Source organism: Macaca thibetana, chromosome 13, assembly GCF_024542745.1.
Source record: "Macaca thibetana thibetana isolate TM-01 chromosome 13, ASM2454274v1, whole genome shotgun sequence".
NCBI classification, from domain to species: domain Eukaryota; kingdom Metazoa; phylum Chordata; class Mammalia; order Primates; family Cercopithecidae; genus Macaca; species Macaca thibetana.
In genome coordinates this window covers 95545815-95570339 of record NC_065590.1, presented here as the reverse complement: position 1 = coordinate 95570339, position 24525 = coordinate 95545815, and the positions used below count along the sequence as shown (strand labels likewise).

General features: G+C 45.9%; 1 protein-coding gene, 1 non-coding gene and 1 pseudogene across 18 annotated transcripts in view; 2 read left to right on the top strand and 1 right to left on the bottom strand.

Annotated features, from left to right (window-relative positions):
- Positions 1–24525, top strand: part of GREB1 (growth regulating estrogen receptor binding 1) — a 160035-nt gene that overhangs the window by 58758 nt on the left and 76752 nt on the right. For 7 of the 17 annotated variants that reach the window (XM_050753886.1, XM_050753884.1, XM_050753872.1 and 4 more), the window contains exons 2-3: positions 15018–15174; positions 20883–21002. In XM_050753886.1, the coding sequence (XP_050609843.1) occupies positions 15018–15174; positions 20883–21002 (277 nt within the window). The other 10 variants (XM_050753885.1, XM_050753877.1, XM_050753878.1 and 7 more) reach the window with 5 other exon arrangements.
- LOC126934586 (uncharacterized) lies at positions 19605–19779 on the top strand (annotated as a pseudogene).
- LOC126934488 (5S ribosomal RNA) lies at positions 20080–20198 on the bottom strand. Its single transcript, XR_007718961.1, has one exon. It is a non-coding gene; the product is annotated as a 5S ribosomal RNA (ribosomal RNA).

Below are 24525 nucleotides of genomic sequence, written 5' to 3'. Positions count from 1 at the left end.
GTACGGTTTATTTGACTTCGCAAGCGAGCACCTGCTTTTGGGGGTTGGAGAGGTTTGTGTTGACTTGTTACGAAGACAGCTCTGGCCTGTGTTCAGCAGAATAATGGCAAAGCATTGGCCTCTAATAAGGTGCAGGGGAGCAGTAAACTGAGGCAAGTCCACTGAATGAATGGGTGTCCTTATTTTTACTGTTTGAAATGATATCCAAAGGGGTTGCAGATAATTAGTTTGTGTTCTTATGAATGAGATTCAAAACACTTCTTGGGCCCTGCCTGGTTGGTTCTAGAGAGGTTTTCAGTGGTTTCTGCTTCCCTGGCTTTATTCTGAAGGTCCTTCTCTTCCATTCAGTTCTTACTGCAATTGGAGGGGACATAGCTGATGGCTTTGTAGTTCCATTTGAGAGCACTTAAAGATGTTCTCCAAAGAAACACTCTCTGACATTCTGTGCACAGATGTCAGAGCAGCTCAGGGCCGAGCTGTGGCTGTGGGTCAGGCAGTCTGAGTTGGAGAGACGAACAGGTTAGACACCAGTCGCCTCTCAGCCCAGCTTTTCTCCCTTCAATAACACCTGTGGAGTTTATGAGTTCCTCTAGGGAAAATCGGAGAAATCTACATGAGAATGTAGCCTTGTTTCCTGCTAGGAGGACCGGCAAAGACTTTATAGGAGACCATCCTGCGGTCTCAATGCGTTTATTGCCGTGTCATATATTGGGGGCTGACCATTACCACATTACTGGAGCACCCCATTCACCCCATCCCCATCCTTCCTTGGCTGTTGAAAATGAGACAGGCTGAGGGCGCAGTCCTGAGTGTTGCTTTTTTCTAGTCTTGTTTTCTCAAACTTTGGACACAGCAGAAGTCAGTCACCATGCTTGTGCATTGGCTGGGGAATTCTTCCAGTTGGAATGTGGTTGTAGGGAAGTTGGAAGAGGAGGGAGCCTGGGTCAGTGGTTTCTGGAATTTGGGGTGTTCTGGTAAGATTTGGGTGGGGTCATGTCCCTGTGGCTGGCCAGGGTAGTGGCCCTAAAGGGCCAGGTTGGCAGGGCTTCTAGGAGAAGGCCATCTCCCAGAAGGAGATGGAACCCCAGGTTGGAGGGTACATAGTGTATTTTGGATGTGATTCAGAATGGAGGCAGCGAGGCAGAAAGGGAAGGGAAAGGGAGGCCGGGCAGGAAGCCAGGGTTGGGGTTTCGCTCTTGTAGACTTGACTGCAGACCATGACCCTTCCTTCTCTGCCATGGATCCTTCTGGAGGAGAGGGAATCACACCGCTTGAGGCTTTGTGCACAGGCGGGCTCTGTGGGCATCTGTGAATGAGTGGACGGCAAGCGAGGGCAGGCCATGGGGATCGGAACACTTGGCATCCTGACCTTGCAGCTCTCTCTTCAGACCCCCATGCCTACTCTTCTCCATGACAGTGACACCACCACTGCCTCCGACTCTTTCTAAAGCCCGAAGTCAGCTAGGCTCCTCGTGCTGCTCACCCTGCACAGCTGCAGTCTTTAGTTCTCTTTGAGTCTTGGTCTATTGCAGTATCCTCCTAGATGCCTTCCTTAGGAAGCTGTAGGAATCTCTCAAACACAGCCTCATCAGCCCTGCTTAACTCCTTTGGTGACTTGACATGGTTAATTTCAAACACCTTAGCAGGGCTTAGGCTGAACGGGCCCCTCATTGCCCTCCTACCCCCTGTCCCTGCATACACCTCGTGCTGGAAGGACCTGTGTTGCCCAGGCACACAATAGGTGTCTCACCCTTAGGTCTAGCCGATGCCTTGTGTACCTTCGCCCCTTCTTTTCAGACAGCAAACCTGTACTCAACTTTGACGACTGAGCCTTCCATGAGGCCCGCCAAGACTGACCTGATAGAATTTTCCATTCCCTTCTCTGTTTCCCTCCAGGCCTTCTTGCCTGCATCTCTTCTATTTTGCATTACACTGCTGACCTGCACTTCCTGTGTTTCTGTGAGGTTCTTCAGGGCAGGAACTGTGTCTAGTTCAGTTTCACCCTTCGCTCTAAGTGGTAATGAAATATTTCTGCCAAGGATCCAATTTAGATTATGTAAGCATTTACCTTTGTTTGAGGCAAAATCATGATTCTGGAAGAGGAAGGTTCTTTGCTTCTCACAGGGCAGGCATAGAACAGGCCAGAAGCTGTCCATGTGTGGCTTGGGACAGACCTGGCTATCTGTACTTGAGCCCTGAGACCCTGAAGGCCCCCAGCTGCATCTGCTCTTGGAGCCTGGGGTGGGCCTGGGTGGTGATCGAGCAGGATCTGCAGCGTGGGATCATCGGCAGAGTCAACGCCATTCCCTTTGAGATCCACTCTCCTGTAAGAAACTGTTCTGGGCTCTGAGGGGAACAAGGGGAAGAGGGGTATTGGGTGAGCTTCCTTGCTGCATTTAGCAACTCAGTCCCTGGGGGAGGTGTAGACACTGATACACTCCCTGTGGCCTCAGGGAGAACAAACCCAGAGCCCAGTGAAGGTGCAGTATGAGCAAAGTGCTGGGGCAGGGGGAGGGCAGAAGAGGGAGCAGTTGATTTTGGCTTAAGTGTAAACTGAAGAGAGAACAGACACGGGGCGCGGCCGAGTAGCAGTGTGTTCGTGAAGAAGGAATCAAAGCGCACATCTTGTACTTTGATGCCCATAGGAAGGGCTCTCCTCTGGCCCCTCTGCCTTTGTTTGGAGCAGAAAACAACAAAGTGAGTTCAGGTAACACCTGGGGCAGTGGGAATTAGTTAATTAGTTTTCTGGAATTCTAACAGCGGTGGCATCCCAGGGGCCTAAATTAAAGACTCAGATGTGTTTATTTGGTACACCTGGGGCTTTAAAGGCTAATCCAAATGGTTTCAGAGAGGACCTCGGTCTGTTTCTTTCTCTCTGTAACCTTAAGCATGTGGTCTTCCTTTTCCGCTTCTACTCTCCTTTTTAGGGGTTGTTTTCTAGGGACCTGCAGTGTCCCGGGCACCATGGGAAGTAAAGAGGTGACTGGAATGGTCTCTGCTGTCAAAGCCCTTCAACTTTAGTTGGGAAGCTAGCAGAAGGGGGGATAAGCGACTAAATGATATAATATCTAGTCAGAGAGGCACGTTTCAATAGGTGTACTCCTAAGGAAGCCAGAAGTTTAATTAATTCCATTGGAGAAACTGCTCTGTGAGAGTGAATAAAATTAAGATTAAGACTTAAAATTAAGTCTCTGGTTAACATCTAGAAATTAGAATTATGGGCAGTTAATTCCAATTTTAGAGAGGAAACTGGAACTTATTAACATCTAGTTTATGCCAACTCCCCTACATGTTAATTTTAGTCCTCACTACAGCTGTGTAAGGTGGTTCTTAGTATCTCCATTTTATAAAAGAGGAAATGGAGGTTCAGAGAGGTTAGGTAACTTGCCCATGGTCACACAGCTTGAAAGCAGCATAACCATGAATCAGGCCCCAGTGGTCTTATTGAAAAGTGCATGCTTTTACCACTATAGCAGACAGATTATGAACAGTTTGCAAAGCCTAAGTTTGAGAATAATTTTTGATGTTGGTGAAGTCCAATGATAATGAGAAGTTTATTATTTCCTAACTTGAAGGGACCTGTAAGGCCCTCTCTGTGATTCCTGCTGGTTTTGATCTAACTGGATGTTGCGACTGGGAACCCAAGAGCACTGTGTTCTCAGCACCTTGTGGGCCTCGGTGGCCATATATGTGTGCAGGGGGTTTGAACCCCTGATGTGTGCTGCTGGGTGGTGTGAAGAAATGGGTACTGATGCCTGTCTGTGAATGGACTGGAGAGTGGGGAGGAGTTGGGTCTGAGGAGTGGGCAGTACAGGGAAGCTGTGGCTTTATTTTTCTCAGCAAAATGACTAGTGTGCAGCACCCAGGAGCACCTAGAGCCAAGTATTCTCTAAGGAAGTGAGTCCCAGCCCATTTTGGGACTCAGCGCTGTTGTTGACAGATGGAGGCTTCATTTAGACAGAGGTGCCTCATTGCATGATTGGTAAAAGGTGGAGTGAAGGGACCTCAGAGAGGAGTAGGGAAATCATTCGGACCCCGATTTTAGTTGGATGCTTAACCCTTCTAGTCTGAGAGCTATTTATTTATTTATTTATTTATTTCTATTTATTTATTTTGAGATGGAGTCTTGCTCAAGTTGCCCAGCCTGGAGTGCGGTGGCGTGATCTCCGCTCACTGTAAGCTCTGCCTCCCGGGTTCACGCCATTCTCCTGCCTCAGTCTCCCAAGTAGCTGGGACTACAGGTGCCCACCACCATGCCCGGCTAATTTTTGGTATTTTTAGTAGAGTCGGGGTTTCACTGTGCTAGCCAGGATGGTCTTGATCTCTTGACCTCGTGATCTGCCTGCCTCGGCCTCCCAAAGTGCTGGGATTACAGGCGTGAGCCACCGCGCCCGGTCGAGCCTTTTAAAAGAAATCCATTTTTCACCTGTAGGCAAACCTTTGGATGTTCTATTCTAAGGAGGGAAGAGGAGGGGAGGGGTCACTTAAGGAGGGGCCAGGGCAAGAATGTTTTCCTTGGAATGGGCTGGAATCAGAAGGCTGCTGCTCTCATCCCCAGGGAAGGGCCCATGGGGCTGAGGGTGCAGGTGGAGGAGCGAACACTGGCCGCCCGTCTGTCCCGCGCCTGTCTGCCTGCTCACCTCCACGCAGGGGACGGGTCTGCAGGCCACATTCTTAGAATGCTCTTGGTTTTTTGTTTGTTTGTTTTTTAATTGAGACAAAGTCTCACTCTGTCGCCCAGGCTGGAGTGCAGTGGCGCATTCTTAGCTCACTGCAACCTCCGCCTCCTGGGGTCAAGTGATTCTTGTGCCTCAGCCTCCCGAGTAGTGAGGATTACAGGCGCCTGCTACCACGCCCGGCTAACTTGTAGTTTTAGTAGAGACAGGGTTTCACCATGTTGGCCAGGCTGGTTTCGAACTTCTGACCTCAGGTGATCCACTTGCCTCGGCCTCCCAAAGTGCTGGGATTACAGGTGGGAGCCACCGTGCCCGGCCTGCTCTCGGGTTTCTTTGTCTGACTAGAAATGTTTCTTTTTAGATGAGGCTACAAAATGTGCCCCAGGCTGGAGGGCAATGGCACGATCTCAGCTCACTGCAACCTTCGCCTCCCAGGTTCAAACAATTCTCCTGCCTCAGCCTCTGAGTAGCTGGGATTACAGGCGCCCGCCACCTCGCCTGGCTAATTTTTGTACTTTTAGCAGAGATAGGGTTGCATCATGTTGGCCAGGCTGGTCTCGAATCTCCTGACTAAGGTGATCCACCTGCTTCAGCCTCCCAATGTGCTGGGATTACAGGCATGAGCCACCACACCTGGCCAATCAGCAGCTTTCTATGGCAGCTCCCCTTTTGGCAAAGCACCATGATGAGAGAACCCAAGGCAATCCTTTTCCTAACCCAAAGTTTTGAGCATGGCTGGACAAGTGAACACCATTTTTAAAAAGCAACTTAAAAAAATGCATCCTTTTCTGAAAGAAAAGGGATTAATCTTTCCAATGAAACTTTGCTTTCAGTAAAGCATACTAAGGGCCATCATTGGACATTCTAAAATTGTTCCAAATGTGTGACCTTGGACAAGTCACCCGGCCTCAATTTCCTAATGTGTAAAATGAGAACCACGTTACCTGAGTTTTAGGACTGTGATGAAGTAAAGTTACAAATGGAAAGCAAGAAAAATCTCTGCACAAAGTAGTCCTGACAGCAGCTATTGATTGTTTAAAATGTTTGGGGTTTGTGTTGCTAAAGAAAATAACAAAGATGGCCAGGCGCAGTGGCTCACACCTGTAATCCCAGCACTTTTGGAGGCTGAGGCGGGTGGATCACCTGAGGTCGGGAGTTCAAGACCAGCCTGACCAACATGGAGAAACCCCGTCTCTACTGAAAATACAAAATTAGACGGGCATGGTGGCGCATGCCTGTAGTCCCAGCTACTCGGGAGGCTGAGGCAGGAGAATCGCTTGAACCTGGGAGGTGGAGGTTGTGGTGAGCCAAGATCGCGTCACTGCGCTCCGGCCTGGGTGACAGAGCGAGATCCCATGTCAAAAAAAAAAAAAAAAAAAAAGAAAGAAAAAGAAAAAAGAAAAGAACAAAGATGTGAAGACAAAGAATGCTTTTATATCCCATGCCCCTTCCCTTCATCTGCAAAACCAAGACAATAATACTCTTGTCATTGAGCTGTTGGAAGAAAATTTCCTGGCACATAGTATATAGGAAAGAAATACTGGTTTTCTTATTCTTCCATTCATACTCTCTTTCAGTAAATAAATACACACATATATATGTATATAACATATGTCCTTACTGATTTATAAGAACATGGACCACTTGTTTTTATATGCTTATATGTGGTTTATGTATGCATGAAAATATTATTTGCGTTGTAAAATATATACACACATAGTTGAAGTGAATAGATAAATTAGCTATAAACTGAAGTTTTGATATTTTTTATGTGCTCACTTGGGATACATGTTGTAACATACAAGCTCTGTAATAGGGACCTTACCAGCTTTCTCATGTGGTTCTGGGAGAATAGGTAGAACCTGCTCTCGAAAGAATTGCAGGACTTTCTTGGCTCCCAGCATGATGAAAACCCTGCCATGCTCAGGAGCGCGTCTCACTTTGTGTGTGAATGCGGGCTTAGTCTCTTTAGGCCGAGTCTCTAGTGCTGTCCTTTAGAACTTCAGAGGAATGCCTTAACTTTCGGTAAAATCAGGAAATGTCTTGTCACTACTAGAAAAGGCACCAGAAAGTAATGATAATACAGATTTATAACTCTGAAAATGAGGATGTCTGAGAATTTTACATTCTGCTAGTTTAAACTTTTTTTTATTTTTTTTTTGAGATGGCATCTCACCCTGTTGCCCAGACTGGAATGCAATTTTGCAATCTCAGCTCACTGCAATCTCCACCTCCTGGGCTCAAGTGATTCTCCTGCCTCAGCCTCCCGAATAGCTGAGATTACAGGTGTGCCACCACGCCCAGCTATGTTTTGTATTTTTAGTACAGATGGGGTTTCACCATGTTGGCCAGGGCGATGTCGAACTCCTGACCTCAAGTGATCTGCCTGCCTCGGCCTCCCAAAGGGCTGGGATTACAGGTGTGAGCCACCGTGCTCGGCTGTGCCAGTTTAAATTTCTTAACACTACTTTTCCTGGAAGAGATTCTTTGGAGATGGGCTTTTAATTCCAGACCAGGCACTAGCTGTGTGTCTTCAGACAGGTCCAACCTTTCCAAACCTTACTTTCTTAGTTTCTTCATATGGGATAGAAGTATCTAGAAGACAGGGTTGTTGGCAGGATGAAATTAGATAATTCTTTACAGGTGTCCTTCCTTTGCTGTCGGTCTGCAGTCTACCATGAGCTTCAGCTGTTCTTCTACTGAGCTTCCTTATAATGCCTGTCATTCCCTTCTTGCCGGCCTTTCATTTATTTTTAAAATGTAACCATCCTTTTTTCAAAAAATATAAATATGCACACAGTCTAAAAAGTTAAATTATAAGCTTTAAAATGAAAAATGAAAATGAAAAACCTATTTCTACCCCAATTCCTGCTTCCTAGAGACAACCATTTTTAAATCGACAACCCTGAGATATTGCATTTCAGAAAATGTTTTGTTTTGAGATTTTGAGAAAATGTTTTGTTTTGAGATTTTCAGAAAATGTTTTGAGATTTTGCATTTCAGAAAATGGGTTCACTCTACTCTCGCTTTGATTATTATTTTGGTTGAGTATTCTAGGTAGGAAATAATTCTCCCTCAAAATTTTCCGGGCATTATTTCGTTATTTCCTAGTGTCCAGTATTGCTTTTGAGAAACCCAAAGTCTTCCTGATTATTTTAAGCCCTTGAATGTGACCTGTTGTTTCTTCACTTCTTTATCTCCAGGGTTCTGAAATTTCATGGATGTGCCTCCATGTGTATCCTTTTCATTTGTTGTGCCGGGCTCTTGATGGGTCCTTTAAATCTGGAAATCTGTGGTTTTCAGCTCTGAAAAATATTCTTCGGGAATATCATTTTCTCCTTTTTCTTTTTTTATTCTTCTAGAACTCCTGGGCTTCATGGATTGATCTTCCAGTTGCCTTTTTTTCCCCCACGAACCCCCAAAGAGCTTATTTTCTAATAGAATAAAGATATTAAAAGGAAACATTAAAACCTTTTCTCTTTGTGGGTATTTGCTGTCTGATTAGTCCTTTCCTAGGTAATGTCTCAGTTGTCCCACTTTAAGACGAAAAAAAGAGAATGGTTAAATGTGTAAATAGGAGCCACATTAATGAAATGTTTCAGAGTAGCCTTCAGCATGGCCAAGAGTAGCTATTTTTCTCTCATTTTGGAAATAATATGGTAGGAAAATGACATTGAAAACTACTGAAAAAACTTCGGCTTCATACTGTAGTTGTCCTGTTATGCAATAACAAAATCATTTCAATTTTCTTCTCTTTTCCATTCTTTGTATCTTGATCTTCAACTTTGCCTTGTAGCCCTTCTACTAAAGTTTACATTTCTGTTATTGTTTAAACAGTTTTTAAGAATTCTGTCTCGTTTTCTCCACGTTTACGGTTCTTGTTTTGTGGATACATTCTCCCTCTGAAGATATGAACTGTGGCAGATGTGTTTCCTTTGTGGTTTTTGTTTGCTCTCTTTTGTCTCTTTGTTTCTTTTAGTGTCTTACATTTTATGTTTAAGGATTTTCTCAAAAGCCTTGTGATGCTGATGATCTTCGGATGTCTGCTTATTTTTAAGTCAGCATAGAAAGTTGCTGATTGGCTGGGTGTGGTGGCTCATGCCTGTAATCCCAGCACTTTGGGAGGCTGAGGCAGGTGGATCACCTGAGTCAGGAGATTCGAGACCAGCCTGGCCAACATGATGCAACCCCGTCTCTGCTAAAAGTACAAAAATGAGCCAGGCGAGGTGGCGGGCGCCTGTAATCCCAGCTACTCTGAGACTGAGGCAGGAGAATCGCTTGAACCTGGGAGGCGAAGGTTGCAGTGAGCTGAGATCGTGCTATTGCACTCCAGCCTGGGAAACAAGAGCGAAACTGTCTCAAAAATAAATAAATAAATAAATAAATAAATAAATAAATAAATAATAAAATAATAAAAGAAAGCTGCTGGTTGACTGCTGGACCTCACAGAAGGTGATTAGATATGGATCTGTTATACTGAGTACCCCCAATTTTCAATATCTGTCCGTCCTTAAGCATGACTGTACTTTAGGGGAGCCAATGGGAGAAAAGAAATGAGAGAAGGGACATTGCATCATTTGAGTCAATTTCCCTGTTTTCACCCCTGCATCTCATACCTGTGGCCAGCTATGTCCAAGAGTCAGATTCTCTTTGGTTTAATTTGTCCTGAGTAAACTCCCAGACTTCTGCAGAGAAGGGGAAGGGGCAGCTCGGGAAGGGAGAGAGAGTCCTCCCATTCTTCAGCCCTACTTTTCACCTTGTTGCCTGGAATTCCTAAGCCTTCTCTGGGTTCTGTACATTTGAATTGGTTTGCTTCTTAGGATGCCTCACCAAATTCAGGACTGGGCTTTAGTTCTGACTCTTTCCAAGTCTAGCCCTACTTCTCCTCTGCTTTGAATATGCTAACTTTTGTTGGCATATCTTGTCTGCTGTGATTTTCTCTCCTGTCTCTTTGTCTTTGGGTGCTTATACCTGCACATTCCTTCATTGTCCTTTTCGTGAGGTTTTGAAGGGACTAGAGACAAGGCATGTTCTCCATCTGTCCCATTTCACCAGAAGCCTCCTCTCCTTTCTTTGTCCCTGCCTTTAATAGTTGCTTATCTTCCTTGAAGCTTCTGCCCTGCACTTATTCTAGTTGAACTTCAACTCAACCTAAAAATTCTCATTCTACCCGAGTCCTCTAAAGGACACAGACTTACCAGTACCATGGGAGAAGAATAGCTCAGGTCAATGTCCCAGCCATCTAGAGCATGTTGAGATAGCTCACCGTTGCCACTTCAAACTGACCTGGGTCAGTTGGCTTCATCTGGTCAAGCCCGTGGGTGCTTCTGGGATCAGAAGGGCCAGTGGAAGTTAGGTCCTGGTGCTGGGATTTGAACTGACATAGAGCTGTATTTGAGGTTGATTTGGTGAAACACACCCACATCTGATCACCTTCCATGAAGCCCACCAGGCAACCAGTTGCATCTCCATGTACAGAATTTCCAAGCAACTTTTTGTGCCTCACTCTTATCAAAGGTCCTATTGAAAGAGTATCCGCCCGGCCTCCTGCCTGCATGTCTTCCCTCCAGTTTTATCCCAATCATTTCTGTCTGATTGACAGGCATTTTCTTTACTATCATCAGTCTCTAGCTCTGCGGCTCAGGGAGTGACTGTCACCTATACAATGTCTGATTTTCACCCTTGGGTTTGTTTTTGTTATTCTATCACTATGTCATCTTGTAAACCATTTACTCTTAGGCAAATGAACTTCTTTCTTTTTCTAGAGTATGTCTGTTCCCTTGGAGTTTTCATGCCTTTGCACTCTCCTGTCCTTTCCGCAAATGCTGTTCTTAGTTTTTTTCCAAAAATATCCTATTCAACCCTCCTGGCCTGCTTCCGGTACCAGCCCCATTGACAACACAAGTTCTCACTGATTTCTCTCCACTTTTAAGTTGTAGTACTTATGGACAATAGTGCTTTTTTTTTGTCACTTGTCATTTATAATCTGAAGTTCTTTTCCTGTGAATGCCCAGATTTAACTAGAAATTAATGATCATGCACTGAATATACTGTGTCTCTCTTACTCTCCATAACGAACAATCAATTTTTCTAAGTGCCCATTTTACAGATGAGAACACCAAGGCCTGGTGATTAAATCACTTTGTGCTGGGTTGCACCTGCTCTTTACAGACCAGTACAGCCAGGCTTTTCTGCATTAAGGTGAAGGCTGTGGTTTGGCCATCATCACTGCCCTGATGGGCACTGCTTCAGATTCTGTAGTTGAAGAGCATCACACACCAGCCTTAAGAGAAACTGGTCCAGGCCTTGGAATGCAGGCGGTGGATGTGATGTGTTAGGGCATGGAAGAAATCCCACAGGCAGTTTGCAGACTTCAATAACTGCAGCAGGGGTCTAGCAAAGAGACCATGGACAGAGAGCCAGTGGTCAGGGCCGGGCCAGGGAAAGAAGGACCATCCCAAGGAAGCCTTTTGTAGGTGTTGTCTCCATGTGGCGTTTGGGAGGATTGAAGCTTTAGTGTTTGACCCTGAACTAGGCTCTTCTCTTTCTGGGTCTTTAGTTCTCCACTGGTCAAATGCAAGATTCCAGTGGGTCAAAGAGCTCCGGATGTGCCTCCATGACAGGCCTGGTCTGGCCCGAACCTTCCCCACCCGGCAGGTGTGGCTTTGCAGTCAGGGCCTGTCTGTAAGATAGGGCCCTGCCATGGTATCTAGAGAGTCCCCACACTGTTTGGTTGTGGCCACAATGGAATAACAAAAAGAACCACAAATTTTAATACTGTTGCAATGCCTCCTCATTCTTCTTTAGTGGTATGTACTTACTGTTCTGATGTCAAATGCATCATTAGATAGGGAGTGGTACTCATTTTTCCTTTCACTATTTATTTACAGACATTAAAACTTTGATGTTTGTTTAGGGCTATAAAATAAAGTTTTAATTTTGTGAGTGTGAAAACTTTACTGGGCGGGCGTGGTGTCTCATGCCTGTGGTCCCAGTACTTTGGGAGCTCTCTTGAGCCCAGGAGTTCGAGACCAGCCTGGGCAACATGGCAAAACCCCGTCTCTACAAAGAATGCGAAGATTAGCTGGGCGTGGTGGCATGTTCCTGTAGTGCCAGCCACTTGGGGAGGCTGAGGTGGGAGGATAAGAGGTTGCAGAACCGAGATCATGCCACTGCACTCACTCCAGCCTGGGCAACAAAGTGAGATCCTGTCTCAAAAAACAAACAAAAACCCTACTTTTCTATGCCATGTTGTTTTTTGCTTCTCTCTTTCTCCATCTTTCTCTTCCCCATTCTATTTCTTTTCTTTCTTTTTTTTTCAGCAAGTGTTTCTGCAGGCTATGTATCTCTAGATTCAAATGTATCATTTATAAAATGGGCTTCATCATACCTCTTCCGTGGGCTACCATGTGTGTGAAGTAGGGAGCGTGCCCAGTGTCTCGCACACAGTGCCTGGACAATGGATATTACTTTGCCTTCTTCGTTTTTATTGCCCCGTCTACATCAGGCCTACATGTCCCTCCGCTGCTGGGGTCTCCTGGGTGCCAGTCAGCTGTGAGGTCAGCTGAACAGGACCTTGGGCAGGGAGGGTCTGGATGCCCCGATGTGTTCGTTCCGTCAGGGGACACGGTTCTGCAGGGGCTGCATATAAAATGAGTCCGACTTAAAACTTCTTCCTGTGTGCCTTAAGCTCTGTAGACAAAGATGCTATGGAAATAGAGGGCATTTGGGATGTTATTAGTTGGCGGCAGCTTTAAACATACCACCCTGAGTTGAGAATAATGCAGGTGTCCCCAAATGTGGCTGGCAACCCCTCAGTCACATATTAAAGTCTGCAACAGATCAAGAAAAAAGGCAGACGAGAGGCCCCTGCAGCCTCTTCCGCTCTCTTGTTAGGTTACTCTGGCTGCTGACCTCTCTCTTTCAGGAGCACTTTCTTTTTGTTGGGGCTAATTCCTGAAGCAATCCTCCCACAGCTCATTTCCCCAGGCTATAAGCAGAGGCTGACCAAGGGGCCCTGCGGTCAGAACTTATTGCCACAAGCAGGAAGTGGTTAATGCCTTCCATTTACTTTTAGTTGGAAGAGGAAAGGCTGAATCTTCCTTACAATAGGGGCAGGAAATCAACGTGACTATACCAGTTATTATACCTTCCGGAGGGAAAGCAGAGCTCTTTCAGGGCACCAAGGATGACATCTTGAAGCTACTCTGCCACCAACAGAACAAGGACGAGGGGAATTTATTGCACATGGCTTGAGTGAGAGTGAATGGGAGATCTCTGCTGGCTGGTGAAGCCAGTCGCAACACGGGCGTGTGTGCAGTCATTGTAGATGAAGGCAGGAAACTGCCATTCTGTGGTCATTTCAGTGCAGGCATCTGGTGCCATTTTGTAAGTCAAATGCTACTTTAAAGATGAACAGGATAGTAGACAGGAGACATACAAGGATATAGAACAGTTTGAATAATCTGATCCATTTCCTTTCTTCCCTTGTTGAGTTTACGAATGTCTTTTCTCATATCTGGAAAACTCCAGCAGGTATATGGCAACAAAAAACCCTTAATAAGTTTCAAAAGTAGAGTTTCTAAAGACCACAGTCTTGATTATAATCTATTAAAAACTGGAAGTAAATAATATGAAGCTGAACTCACCCCCCCCCCGTCGCCATCTTGACTGTTTAAAAATTAAACACACACTCCTGTATAATTAACGGATCAAAGAGGGAATCAGAGGGAAATGATAAACTGTTTAGAAAGAAAAGAAAAGGAGAACACTTCACACTAAACCTTGTACCATAGCAAAGGAGGTGCCCAGAGGATAACATGTAGCCTTAAATGTTAATGAAGATGAAAAACAAAGATGACAATAAAGTAACTATTTTGAAAAGTTTGAAAAAAGTACAAGTTAAACCAAAAGGAAGTAGAACGGAAATATAACAAATAGCTAAATATAATGAAATAGAAAGTAAATGGAAAACATTAAGGACATATACACATTTAAATGCCTGTTCTTGGGAAGGACTGAAAATAGAAATTTAACCATATGTATAATCAGGGAGAAATGTCGGAACAAATATCAGCATTTTCACTCAAGGGAAGCAACCATTAAAATTATTCTAAAACCATTTGCAAGAGGGTTGAGCAAAATGCTTATGTCAAGGAAAAGAAAAAACCAATAAAAATGTGTATTATAGTATGATTATAATTATGTGAATACAATCTCCGGTCCCTTCCCACCTGCAAGTTGTGCAAAGATTTAAGTCTAAAACAATACATCAAAATACATGAGTGGGAATGAAGTATTGATTCATGCTAAACAGATGAATCTTGGAGACGTTGTGCTAACGTTAGATAGAAGCCAGTCACAAAAGACCTCGTACTGAATGATTGCATTTATACAAAGTGTCCAGAATGAGCAAATCTATAGAGACAGAAAATAAATTAATCATTGCCTCCAGCTGGAGAGGTTGGAGGGTTTCAGAATGATGGGTCTGGGGTTTCCTTTTGGGGTGATGAAAGCGTTCTAAAATTGATCTTATGATAGTTGCAAAACACTGTGAATATACGAAAAACCATTGAGTTGTCTACTTTAAGTGGTAAGGTATGTGAATTATATCTCAAGCTGCTGCAGAAAAAAAATCACAGTGATTCTCTGTGATTTTTGGGGGGATAGAAAATAAATCTCTTGGGGGATAGAAATGTCAGTGATTTTCCTCGTTTTCCCACTCCTCTGTGATTTCCAGGTTTTCCAGATTTAATTCTGTATTACTTGAATCATGGAAACATTTAGTAGATTAAAAAACATTTTAAAGGAATGAGAATAATCAGCCTTTTACCAGCAAAGACAATGATGGGAGACCTGCTAGCCTATCTTTCGGGAAGGTGGGGGGAGGCCGGCTCCTCTAATCCTCAAATCTGGGAATGGTTGTGGTGGATTGCTCAGTTGCCGTCACTTACAAGAGTGTCGGAGGGCCCATTCGTCTGCAGGTCATGGAAAATGAAACATCATTCGTCTGGGAACTCTCAGGGGCAGGACCACATCTCTGGGAAAAGTGGGAGTCCTGTGAAATCTGGGGATGGCAAAGAGGCACCTCTAGTGAAATATTCTAAGAGGTGTCAGGCTCTGCTGAGTGCTAAATTAGAGAAAGCTGTTACTTATATAACTTCCTGTAATTGCCCGGCAGTAGCTGCAGCTGAGGACAGCCGCCCTCTCTCGGTCTCTGCTGAGCGGAGGCTACATGGCCCTTCCTCCTTGCAGTTGTTTCACCTTCTACCTTGCGTGGAGTCAGACTTTTGCACCGAATCTGAGATGCCATTTTAAACAGAAGACTCCATTCTCTTGAAGATGGGAAATTCTTACGCTGGACAGCTGAAGACGACACGCTTTGAAGAGGTCTTGCACAATTCCATCGAGGCATCCCTGCGGTCCAACAACCTGGTGCCCAGGCCCATCTTTTCCCAGCTGTACCTGGAAGCTGAGCAGCAGCTTGCCGCTCTAGAAGGTAGGAGATGCACATTGCTTTTATTTGTGTATTTCTTTTATTGTGCACAGTTAGTGTTAGCACCAGAACTTGAAACTGTTTTCTTTTTGTAGAAGACGTTGAATCTAGCAGAAAAGAATTATTAGAAAAAGAAAATTGTGTACAAGTTCTTACTTTGGCTAAAATGTAAATAAGTTTCAGCCATAAAGTTGCAAGAAATAAAATTTTCATTGAATCAGTAGGAGAAAGGAAGAGGACAACTTGTTCTCAATCGGTTGTTACTTACGCTCTTATTAGAAGGTTTGACATTTTCACTTGGAAAAGCAAGAAATTTTGACCCTCAGCAATATATTCCTTCTCTTTGTCCTGTGATTTGCGGCTATTATCTTTGCAAAGTAATAGTAGGTACGAGAACTCTTAGAAACTTTTAAAAACCAAAAGCAAACCCTTATAAATTTAATATATGCCAGGAATAAAGAACTAAATTCTCTTCAGGCATGGGGATGACTTTTTAGAGTTTATTTAATTATGCAGAGAACGAAATGATTGTTTTATAAGCCATGTGTTTTCGTGTCAGAAGTAACCCCTCAGCGATCCATAGTATGAGATCGCTCTGTTATGGAAGTTCTTTTTGTAAGTTGATGTCTTTGAAGTTACCCGCAGACTTCTCTTAGCTATTGAAGTGAAAAGGGGGCTATGCTTTAAAACAAAAATTAATTAACTAGAATTAAAGAAGAAAGCACTCAGTGAGCCAGGTCTTGTGCTGGGGTGGTCTTGCTGTGCGTACGTGTGTATGTGGAAGGGGATGGTTGGGTTGGAGAGAATTGCACCTAGAGAAAAACGAGGTGTGGAGGTCTTGTCTTCAAGGGGCCCCACACTGAGCTTGTGTGAGATCTGATAGTTCCTTATTCTAGCAGGGAGGCATTTTTGTGTCATTGTTTAAAACGTCCGTTACTAAATTCACCTTGCAAATGGCCCCTCTAAACCACTGGAAGAACTGGATCTGGGTCTGAGAGAAACTAGACTGTGGTCAAAACCATGCATTAGGAAAACCAAGAATTCTCTGGCATTCACATCAAAAGCACCGATGCTTTCTGGCATGGGAGACGTGACTGATTTTATGGGGAGCTGAGGAATGGCTGGAGAGTATTTTATGGACTGTTTTTGGCCAGTTGAAAGACTTTGGTGGAATATGAATTACCTAGTCATCCTCTACCTCTATAGTATTGAAGAGCTTTGTGGCTAATGATGTGTTAGTAATAGTGATACTGACGGTGATGTTTATTTGAATGATACCTTAAAATCCACAAAGTGCTTTCACCTCACAAGCCGAAGTAATTGAATTCTGTGATTTGGGAGGATGGAAAGGTGGCTTGCTGGAAGCTTTGAGTGACTGAGCAGCAGTTGCACACGCAGCTTTGGCCAAGCTCTGAGATAAAAAGGGGACAGACAAGGGGTTGAGTAGACTCAGGGCTGCCCACAGTGGGAGAGAGGAATAGAAAGCCCTTTGAGGATTCCAACTCAGCTTTCCCTCCTGTTGAAAGATCTTGATAGTTGCTTTCTGCCCACCTTTAACTGGGAGGCTGTGTCTGACATTCCGACAGCTCAGGGTGCCCTTATCTGCTGTTGGACATGTGGCACTGTGCAGGGACAGCACTGAGGCTTAAGCCTTCATTCCTCCGGTGCTGTGGTTGAAGGTTCCCTGCCAGCTGTCAGTCGGCTTGTCCAGCTCCACGTTGCTGTGAAAACTGGACCAAGCCCTGTGATTTTCCCATTTGTCCAACGCACAGAAGAGAGAAGTCCTCCGAGAGTTTGGTTTTCTAGTGCGGGAAAACAAGGGGGCTGAGGGGGCTGGTGGGAAGGGACAGATTCCTTTTGCTTTGCTAAATGTCACCCTAAACCCAGCACTCAGCTAGAGCCCCTGCTTCCTGCATAGTCAAACCTGGCGCAGACAGACTTATCCAGGCCACATCTCCTTGTGTCTGTTTGTCAGGGTTTCTTATCTCATTGCTGGCCTTCCTCAGGCAATGCCATTAAAGATGGTTTTTATGACCGGGGTGCTGGTATGCTGAACACCCCTTGATCTGTTAACATTTTATGTATTTGTGAGGGGGATTTAGCAGGAGTCTTATTACTTTGCTCTTTGAATTTGGGCTCTTAACCTACCACCTCCTATAGGGGAAAAACCCTTTATACATTCTTGACTTTTTTTTAAAGGAGAGAGATCAACAAAACAGACACTGTCCAGCATTTTGGGATAGGTATTTATTCATTAAACAGGACATAGGTAAAATCCTGTAGTGCCACCCACTTAGAATGCCATAGCGTTTGTGCTCATGGAAAGAAAACACAATTGCATGTCAACACTGAAAGCAGTAGCCTTGTACGGAATGGAGGGAAGTGGTGCTCCAGGGCCCCTGGGTTCCTGTGTTTTGTTATTAGGATTCTAAGCTCCCAATCCAGTTGGTTTTGTCTAATGCCATTTTAGAGCTCTCGTCCTGCCAGGAGACCTGGGTAAACACGTCTGGTTTCGTCTGCTCCCGGGCAGGAATGTCCCCTCGAGCTTGTTGCTAGTGGATCTTCCCATCACAGCCCCTGCAATATCTGATGTAGACCTTTGACCTTTAATCCTGCTTTCTTACTGACTGGATTTTGAGCTCTTTCTTTGACCTTTTGAGGCTTACGACCCTCTTCTTTCATGCCTTCTGAGAGTCTGAATTCCTGTTCTTAGCAGCTTAGCAGAATCACGTGCAGGCATTCCCGGGTGTGCCCTTTGCTGCAACGGTGCGGGCCTTGGGGGCTGCTGGTTTTAGTTTTCCTGGGATTGTGTCTCCCTTATTTCACTGATAGCTGGTGTGTGGCATCCCCTCTGAGCCTCTATGGTGCTGGCTTAGAGACCAGAGTCGATTTTGCAGACAGAGTCTTCTGTGTCCCCAACACGGAGACCTGTTCTGCATTGCTGGAGCCTGGGGTCTGGGCATGACTCTTTACACCTTCTGCTAAAACCACGCCTGCTATTTTTAATGCCAGGAAGAAAGCATCCGAAGCAGGCTCAAGAGTGTATCTCCTTCCCCACCCCACCTCTGGGTAATCTCCACACAGCCTTCCTACCACCTCTGTGTCCTCTAAGCCCAGGAAGACTGAGACATCAGGAATTATTGAGTCACTTCCTGCTGTGACCTTCCCAAAGTCATGGTTCCCACCTGCTGGAAACGTTCAGCTTCTTCTGTCTCTTGTCCCACAAGCCCGTTTGAAATGGTAGCCATTGTGAGGCTGTGTTTCCAGTATGCTCTACTGTTTAAACCACATCTGGAACATCCCGTGCAGCTCTGAGGGCCGTGTTTTTCCACGTAGACCATCACAACTCCAGGTGACCTTAAGGTTTGTCTGGATTAACCACCGCATTTTAAAGAGGCAGGATCAGATGCACAGAGAGGTTAAGTAACTTTCCTGCGTCCACATAGGCAGTGGCCCAGGCTAGTACAGAAACCTGAGTTCCCTGATTTCCAGTCCAGTCTCTTTCTGTTACACATGATTTCATCATTAACCCAGGTTGCTTAGCCCTCTGGATGGATGGATGGTGTTAGAGCCAAGTTAAGTGAGGGTTTGAGACATGACAGCAAATAAACCAATACTGGAGGAGAAGACAAAGAAATAAGAAGTGGGCCAGGTGCCACCACCTATAATCCCAGCATTTTGGGAGGCCAAGGCAGGTGGATCACCTGAGGTCAGGAGTTCGAGCCCAGCCTGACCAACATGGTGAAACCCATCGCTACTAAAAATACAAAAATTCTTTGGGCGTAGTGGTAGGTGCCTGTAATTCCAGCTACTTGGGAGGCTGAGGCAGGAGAATTGCTTGAACCCAGGAGGCGGAGATTACAGTGAGCTGAGATCGCACCATTTCACTCCAGCATGGGCGATAAGAACAAAAGTCCGTCTCAAAAAAAAAAAAAAAAAAAAAAAAAAGAAAGAAGAAAGAAGAAGTGAAGAGTGCCTGTATCATAGCCCAGTGTGTTAAGGATGTTCATAATGACCCTGTTCCCTGAAGAACTCTGTATGCTATTTATTAAATGATATTTAAAGATAGAGAAGTTGAGAAAGATTTTTACTCCGAATGTCTAACTTACAAGAAGTTGGTAGGACTAAACTTCAACAGCCTGAGATCCTGCCTTCTCCAGCAGTACTTAGTGAATAAGGTACGAATCTGTGTACCCAGAGCCACTGGGCTGCCCAACACAGTCATACTTAGCTTCCTTGTGGGGTGCCTGGAATACAGGGAAGGGCGAGGGCAGAGGCCCTGCCTGCTGGAGCTGAGGATTCATTTCCCTGTAGTGACAGAGCGCAGGCTCGGGGAGTGGCGGGATTTCCATGGCCACCTCTAGGCTGTCCTGACCTGTTCAACAGTGACCATTCCTTCTGAAATATTATTTCCCTTAAAAAAAGCTTCCTACATCACTTCTCAGCCTTTTGGCTAAGATCAAGTGTAGTATCTGTTCTTATCAGTTTAAAAAAAGCTTCCTACATCCCTACCGTGCCTGACCCTGTTCTAGAATGGCTATTTGTATGTGTGTGTGTGTTTGTGTATCTAGTAATGTTTACATGCATTCTTCCCTTGGGGATATATATATATATATATATTTTTTTTAAGATGGAGTTTTTGGTCTTGTTGCCCAGTCTGGAGTGTAGTGGCGTCATCTCGGCTCACTGCAACCTCCGCCTCCCAGGTACAAGTGATTCTTCTGCCTCAGCCTCCTGAGTAGCTGGGATTACAGGCACGCACCACCACGCCCAACTAATTTTTTGTATTTTCAGTAGAGACAGGGTTTCATCATGTTGGCCAGGCTAGTTTCGAACTCCCGATCTCAGGTGATGCATCTGCCTCGGCCTCCCACAGTGCTGGGATTACAGGCTTGAGCCACCGCGCCTGGCCTACAGCACCCGGTATTCCTAAGCAGTCTCTCATCCAAGTACTAACCAGGCCCGACCCTGCTTATCTTCTGAGATCAGACAAGATCAGGTGCGTTCAGGGTGGTATGGCCATAGACAATGTGCAGTTTGACAGCTCTCTTGTATTGTGTGAAGCTGTTCATACTACCTATATTTTGTCTCCCAAATGAAGCAGTGCGGGTTAGGGGCGAGAGCATCAGCGTTGGCATCACACATGGCTGGAAATTCGCAGGCCAGGCTGCTTAGCACATAGTGGAGTAGCCGTGGGCCAGTTGCTGGATCTCTCTGAGCCTCCGTTTCCTTTTTTGTAAAATGGTCTTCCTATGACACTATGGTACCCTCTACACAAATATCTTTGGAATGCTACTATGTCCAGGCATTGCGCTCAGTCCTTGTCAGCCAGTTCTTCACATATTAAACGTCTAGTGTATGTGCAGCTGTGGCAGATGGAAGAGAAGTGAACTTGAATTTGGAGTCGTGAGGTCCAGGTCTGTGTGCAGTGTGACCTTGGGCGAGTCATCCAACCTGAGCAAGCCTCAGCTTTTTCCTCTAGTAAAGAAGGTTGATAAAACCCGACTGACAGAGTGTTTGTAAGGACAAGTTAATTCCGAACTAGCTAGACTTGCTGAGTGCTTGTTAAGGATGGATAGAACCCATTCTGGATTAGTCCTGTAGGTCCTGGGCTTGTTAAGCCTGAGAATCCAGGCAGAGGAAAGGCCCCGGGGGAAGCTCTGAGGCCGGACAGCAGCTGCCTTGCTCATCACTCTTCTTCCCCCATCTAGGTGGTAGCCGAGTGGACAATGAGGAAGAGGAAGAAGAGGGAGAAGGAGGGCTGGAAACAAACAGCCCCCCAAACCCTTTCCAGCTGCACCCTCCGCCTGAAGGATGCTGCACCGCAGATGGTGAGCCTCTGCCAGCCCCTGGCCAGGCAGTGCCTGCTATGCTGCCTGGAGGCAGTGGCCAGGCCGGTAACTGAGCCTGTGACTGTGTGCTACAGGGGTCCTCCTTGGTCTTCCTCTTTGCTTTCCCTGAGGTGTGAGCTGTGCCTGTGGGCCCCCAGCAGGTGCTGGCCCGGCCTGCCCTCCTGAAGCGGGAGCTCCAGAGACACCATGCTGGGATGCTAAGGCAGGCCTCTGTGCTGCTCTTTGGACAGCCTCAACTTGACCAGTGGTTTGGGAGCCAGACATTCATTTTTCTGTGTTGGTTGCTTGGAACCTAGAGTACATTTTCCCTACTCAGGCCTGTTTGCCCAGCATATTGAACTCAGAAGTGATTAGGAGGAATAATCAATCTTTCTCTCTCTCTCTCTCTCTCTCTCTCTTTTCTTTTCTTTCATCTTTGACAGAATCTTACTCTGTTGCCTAGGCTGGAATGCAGTGGTGCAATCTCAGATCACTGCAACCTCCACCTGCTGGCTTCAAGCAATTCTCCTGCTTCAGCCTCCCGAGTAGCTGGGATTATAGGCACATGCCACCATGCCTGGCTAATTTTTGTATTTTTAGTAGAGATGGGGTTTCACCATGTTGACCAGGCTAGTCTCAAACTCCTGACCTCAGGTGATCCAACTGCCTCAGCCTCCCAAAGTGCTGGGGTTACAGGCGTGAGCCACCGTGCTTGGCTGGAATAATCTTTCATACCCATCAGTATGTCAGTGTTGAACAGGCGGATACACATAATCTCAGGGACCCTGTTCAGTCAGTAACGGTACAGTTTCACTGTTGAGGAACAGAGGCCTGGAGATGCTGGGCGGGTGGCACCTTAGCCCTGTGCTAAGAGCTTGTGCTGTGCACTCAGAGAGGCGTGGGGCAGACCCCTGACTCTGACACCCATGCACCACACAACCTCTTTGCTAATGAGTTCATCTGTCCTGACACCATGCCAGTCAAACGGGGAGGCCAGTTAGCGGTGAGAACATCACTTTGGGCATCAGACACAACTGAAACATGCAGGCCGTGCTGCTTAGCAGATAGTTGAGTAGCTGCGTTCCAATCACTGCATCTCTCTGAGCCTCCGCTTCCTTATTTGTAAAAGGGTTTACATAGGACACTGTGGTACCCCATACAAATATTTTTGGAATGCCTACAATGTCCAGGCATTGTGCTCAGTCCTTAGTTATTTAAGATAACTAACTGGTTATTATTAAATTAAGTAGTAATTGAAGTAATTATTGAACTCTTTGCTCTGGATATATGGAGATAAAGGGGATGAGAGATCCCTGTTTGATGGGAGCTATACAGGGAAGTGGACACTTTGCACGCAGTTGGGAGCAAGCAGGGGTGCATGGAGCAGAGGAGGGGCTCTAACGCAGGTAGAGAGTTTTGGGAAGGCTTTCTGGAGGAGGTGGCCCTTTGGGTTTTGGAGGATTAGTACGAGTCAGCCAGGAGACTGTGGAGGGCTTGGAGGAAGCTGGGAAGTTCCAGACAGAGGGAGCAGCATTTGCAAAGGCTTAGTCAGGTGAAATTACAGCTCATTTGGGGGAACTGCTAACAGATTTTTTACATAGGGGCCTGAGGTGTGGCAGAGCCAGGCTTGGAAGAGTGATGAGACTTGGTGTGAAGGCCCCGTGTGTTCTGCCTTGGGGTCTGGACTTGACCCTGAGCATGATGACTGGGAGGGGAGGGACTCGGCCCTTGCTGGGCTGCTCTTCCAGGCAAGGGGAAGGCAATATGGTGGCTCTTAGTGAGGTAGGTCTTCTAGTGTCTAAGTATTTAAAAGGCCACTGAATTAAATGGTAAGAGGTAAACTCTTCAGCCAGGCATGGTGGCGCAAGTAGTCAAGTCCCAGCTACAGGGAGGCTGAGGCAGGAGGATTGCTTGAGCCCAGACTTCGAGGCCAGCCTGGGCAACATAGCAAGACCCTATCTCTTAAAAAAAAAACAAAACATTAAGAGGTTAAACTCTCCAATGGTTATTATATTTTCACATAATTTCCAAATAAATACAGTAAACACTATGACTACTCATGGCCTACATCCCTCCAGCTCTTCAGAAGTCATGGACCACACCAGGCTGGGAGGGACCTAGGTCGGAGAGTTAGGGGACCTCTGGGAATTGATGTTGACCTCAGGGAATTGACCTCCCTTCCCCAAGCCAATGCAAGGAACTGCCCTGTATTAGTCCATTTTCACACTGCGGATAAAGACATACCCAATATTGGGCAATTTTCAAAAGAAAGTGGTTTCTTAGACCTACCGTTCCACGTGGCTGGGGAGGCCTCACAATCATGGTGGAAGGTGAAAGGCACATCACATGGCAGCAGACAAGACAAGAGAGCTTGTGTGGGGAAACTCTTCACTATCACGAGAAAAGCGTGGGAAAGGCCCACCCCCATGATTCGATTACCTCCCACCGGATCCCTCCCACAATATGTGGGAATTGTGGGAGTTACAGTTTAAGATGAGATGGGGGTGGGGGCACAGCCAGACTATATCATGCTCCAAACCTAGGAGTCAGCTTGGCCTCCCTTCCTGGTCCACCTCTCTGTAGCTTGCAGCAAATCACCCAACCTCTCTGAGCCTCAGTTTCCCTATCTTCAAAATGGGAACAGCCACACTTTGCTGCAGGTGATGAGATGAGAGCTTTGCAGAGCCTGCCTCTCCAGTGCCTGGCATGTGGTGGTCCTGGCCCCACGCCTGCCAGCGTCTCCCCCACAGGTGTTGCTTTCTTCTGCCCCCGCCCAGCAGCACATGGGAAACCACGGAGCAAATGCTCAGTGAGTGGGGAAGCCCTGCACGCAGGAGCAAAGTCTTCATGATGTCCTGTAGCGCCCTGCTGGGAAGGCCTTGGCTCATCGGGGCTCCCAGAGAGGTCTCAGTCGGGAGTTAAAGCTACAGGGAGCACAGGAGATGGAGCTAGGTGTGCCCTTACCTGGGACAAGACCCTGGAAAAGGCTTATCCAAATTAATCTCAGCTGGCTCTCTCTTTTACCTTTTCCCCCAAATATTTGTAGAGATGTATTATTTGAATAGGAAATTTACAAACTCTAAAACGCAAGAGGTTCCGAAGGGCATGGATTGAGAATCTCTGTGCTCTCGGCCTGCTCTGTGCCTGTGTCCTGGCCACGAGTCCTCCCCACCGCCCCCTAGAGGAAACCAACGCTATCAGATTCTCAGCCTTCGTTTTTCATGATGGCCTCTTTCTCAGCCCCAAACAATGCAGCATGTAAGAAACATCAGAGGACCCTCAGTTTCTTAAGGATTTATCTTGTATGTGTTTCCATTTGCCATCATGTGTTTAAAATTTCTTCCTGTTGAGCTTCATTTGCACATTAATGTGCATTACATGGTGGCACCAATAGACAAATAATGTGTGACCTGTGTCGTGGATAACTATGATTTGATATATGTGTGTGTATATATATGTGTGTGTGTGTGTGTGTGTGTGTGTATATATATATAGAGAGAGAGAGAGAGATGGAGTCTCACTT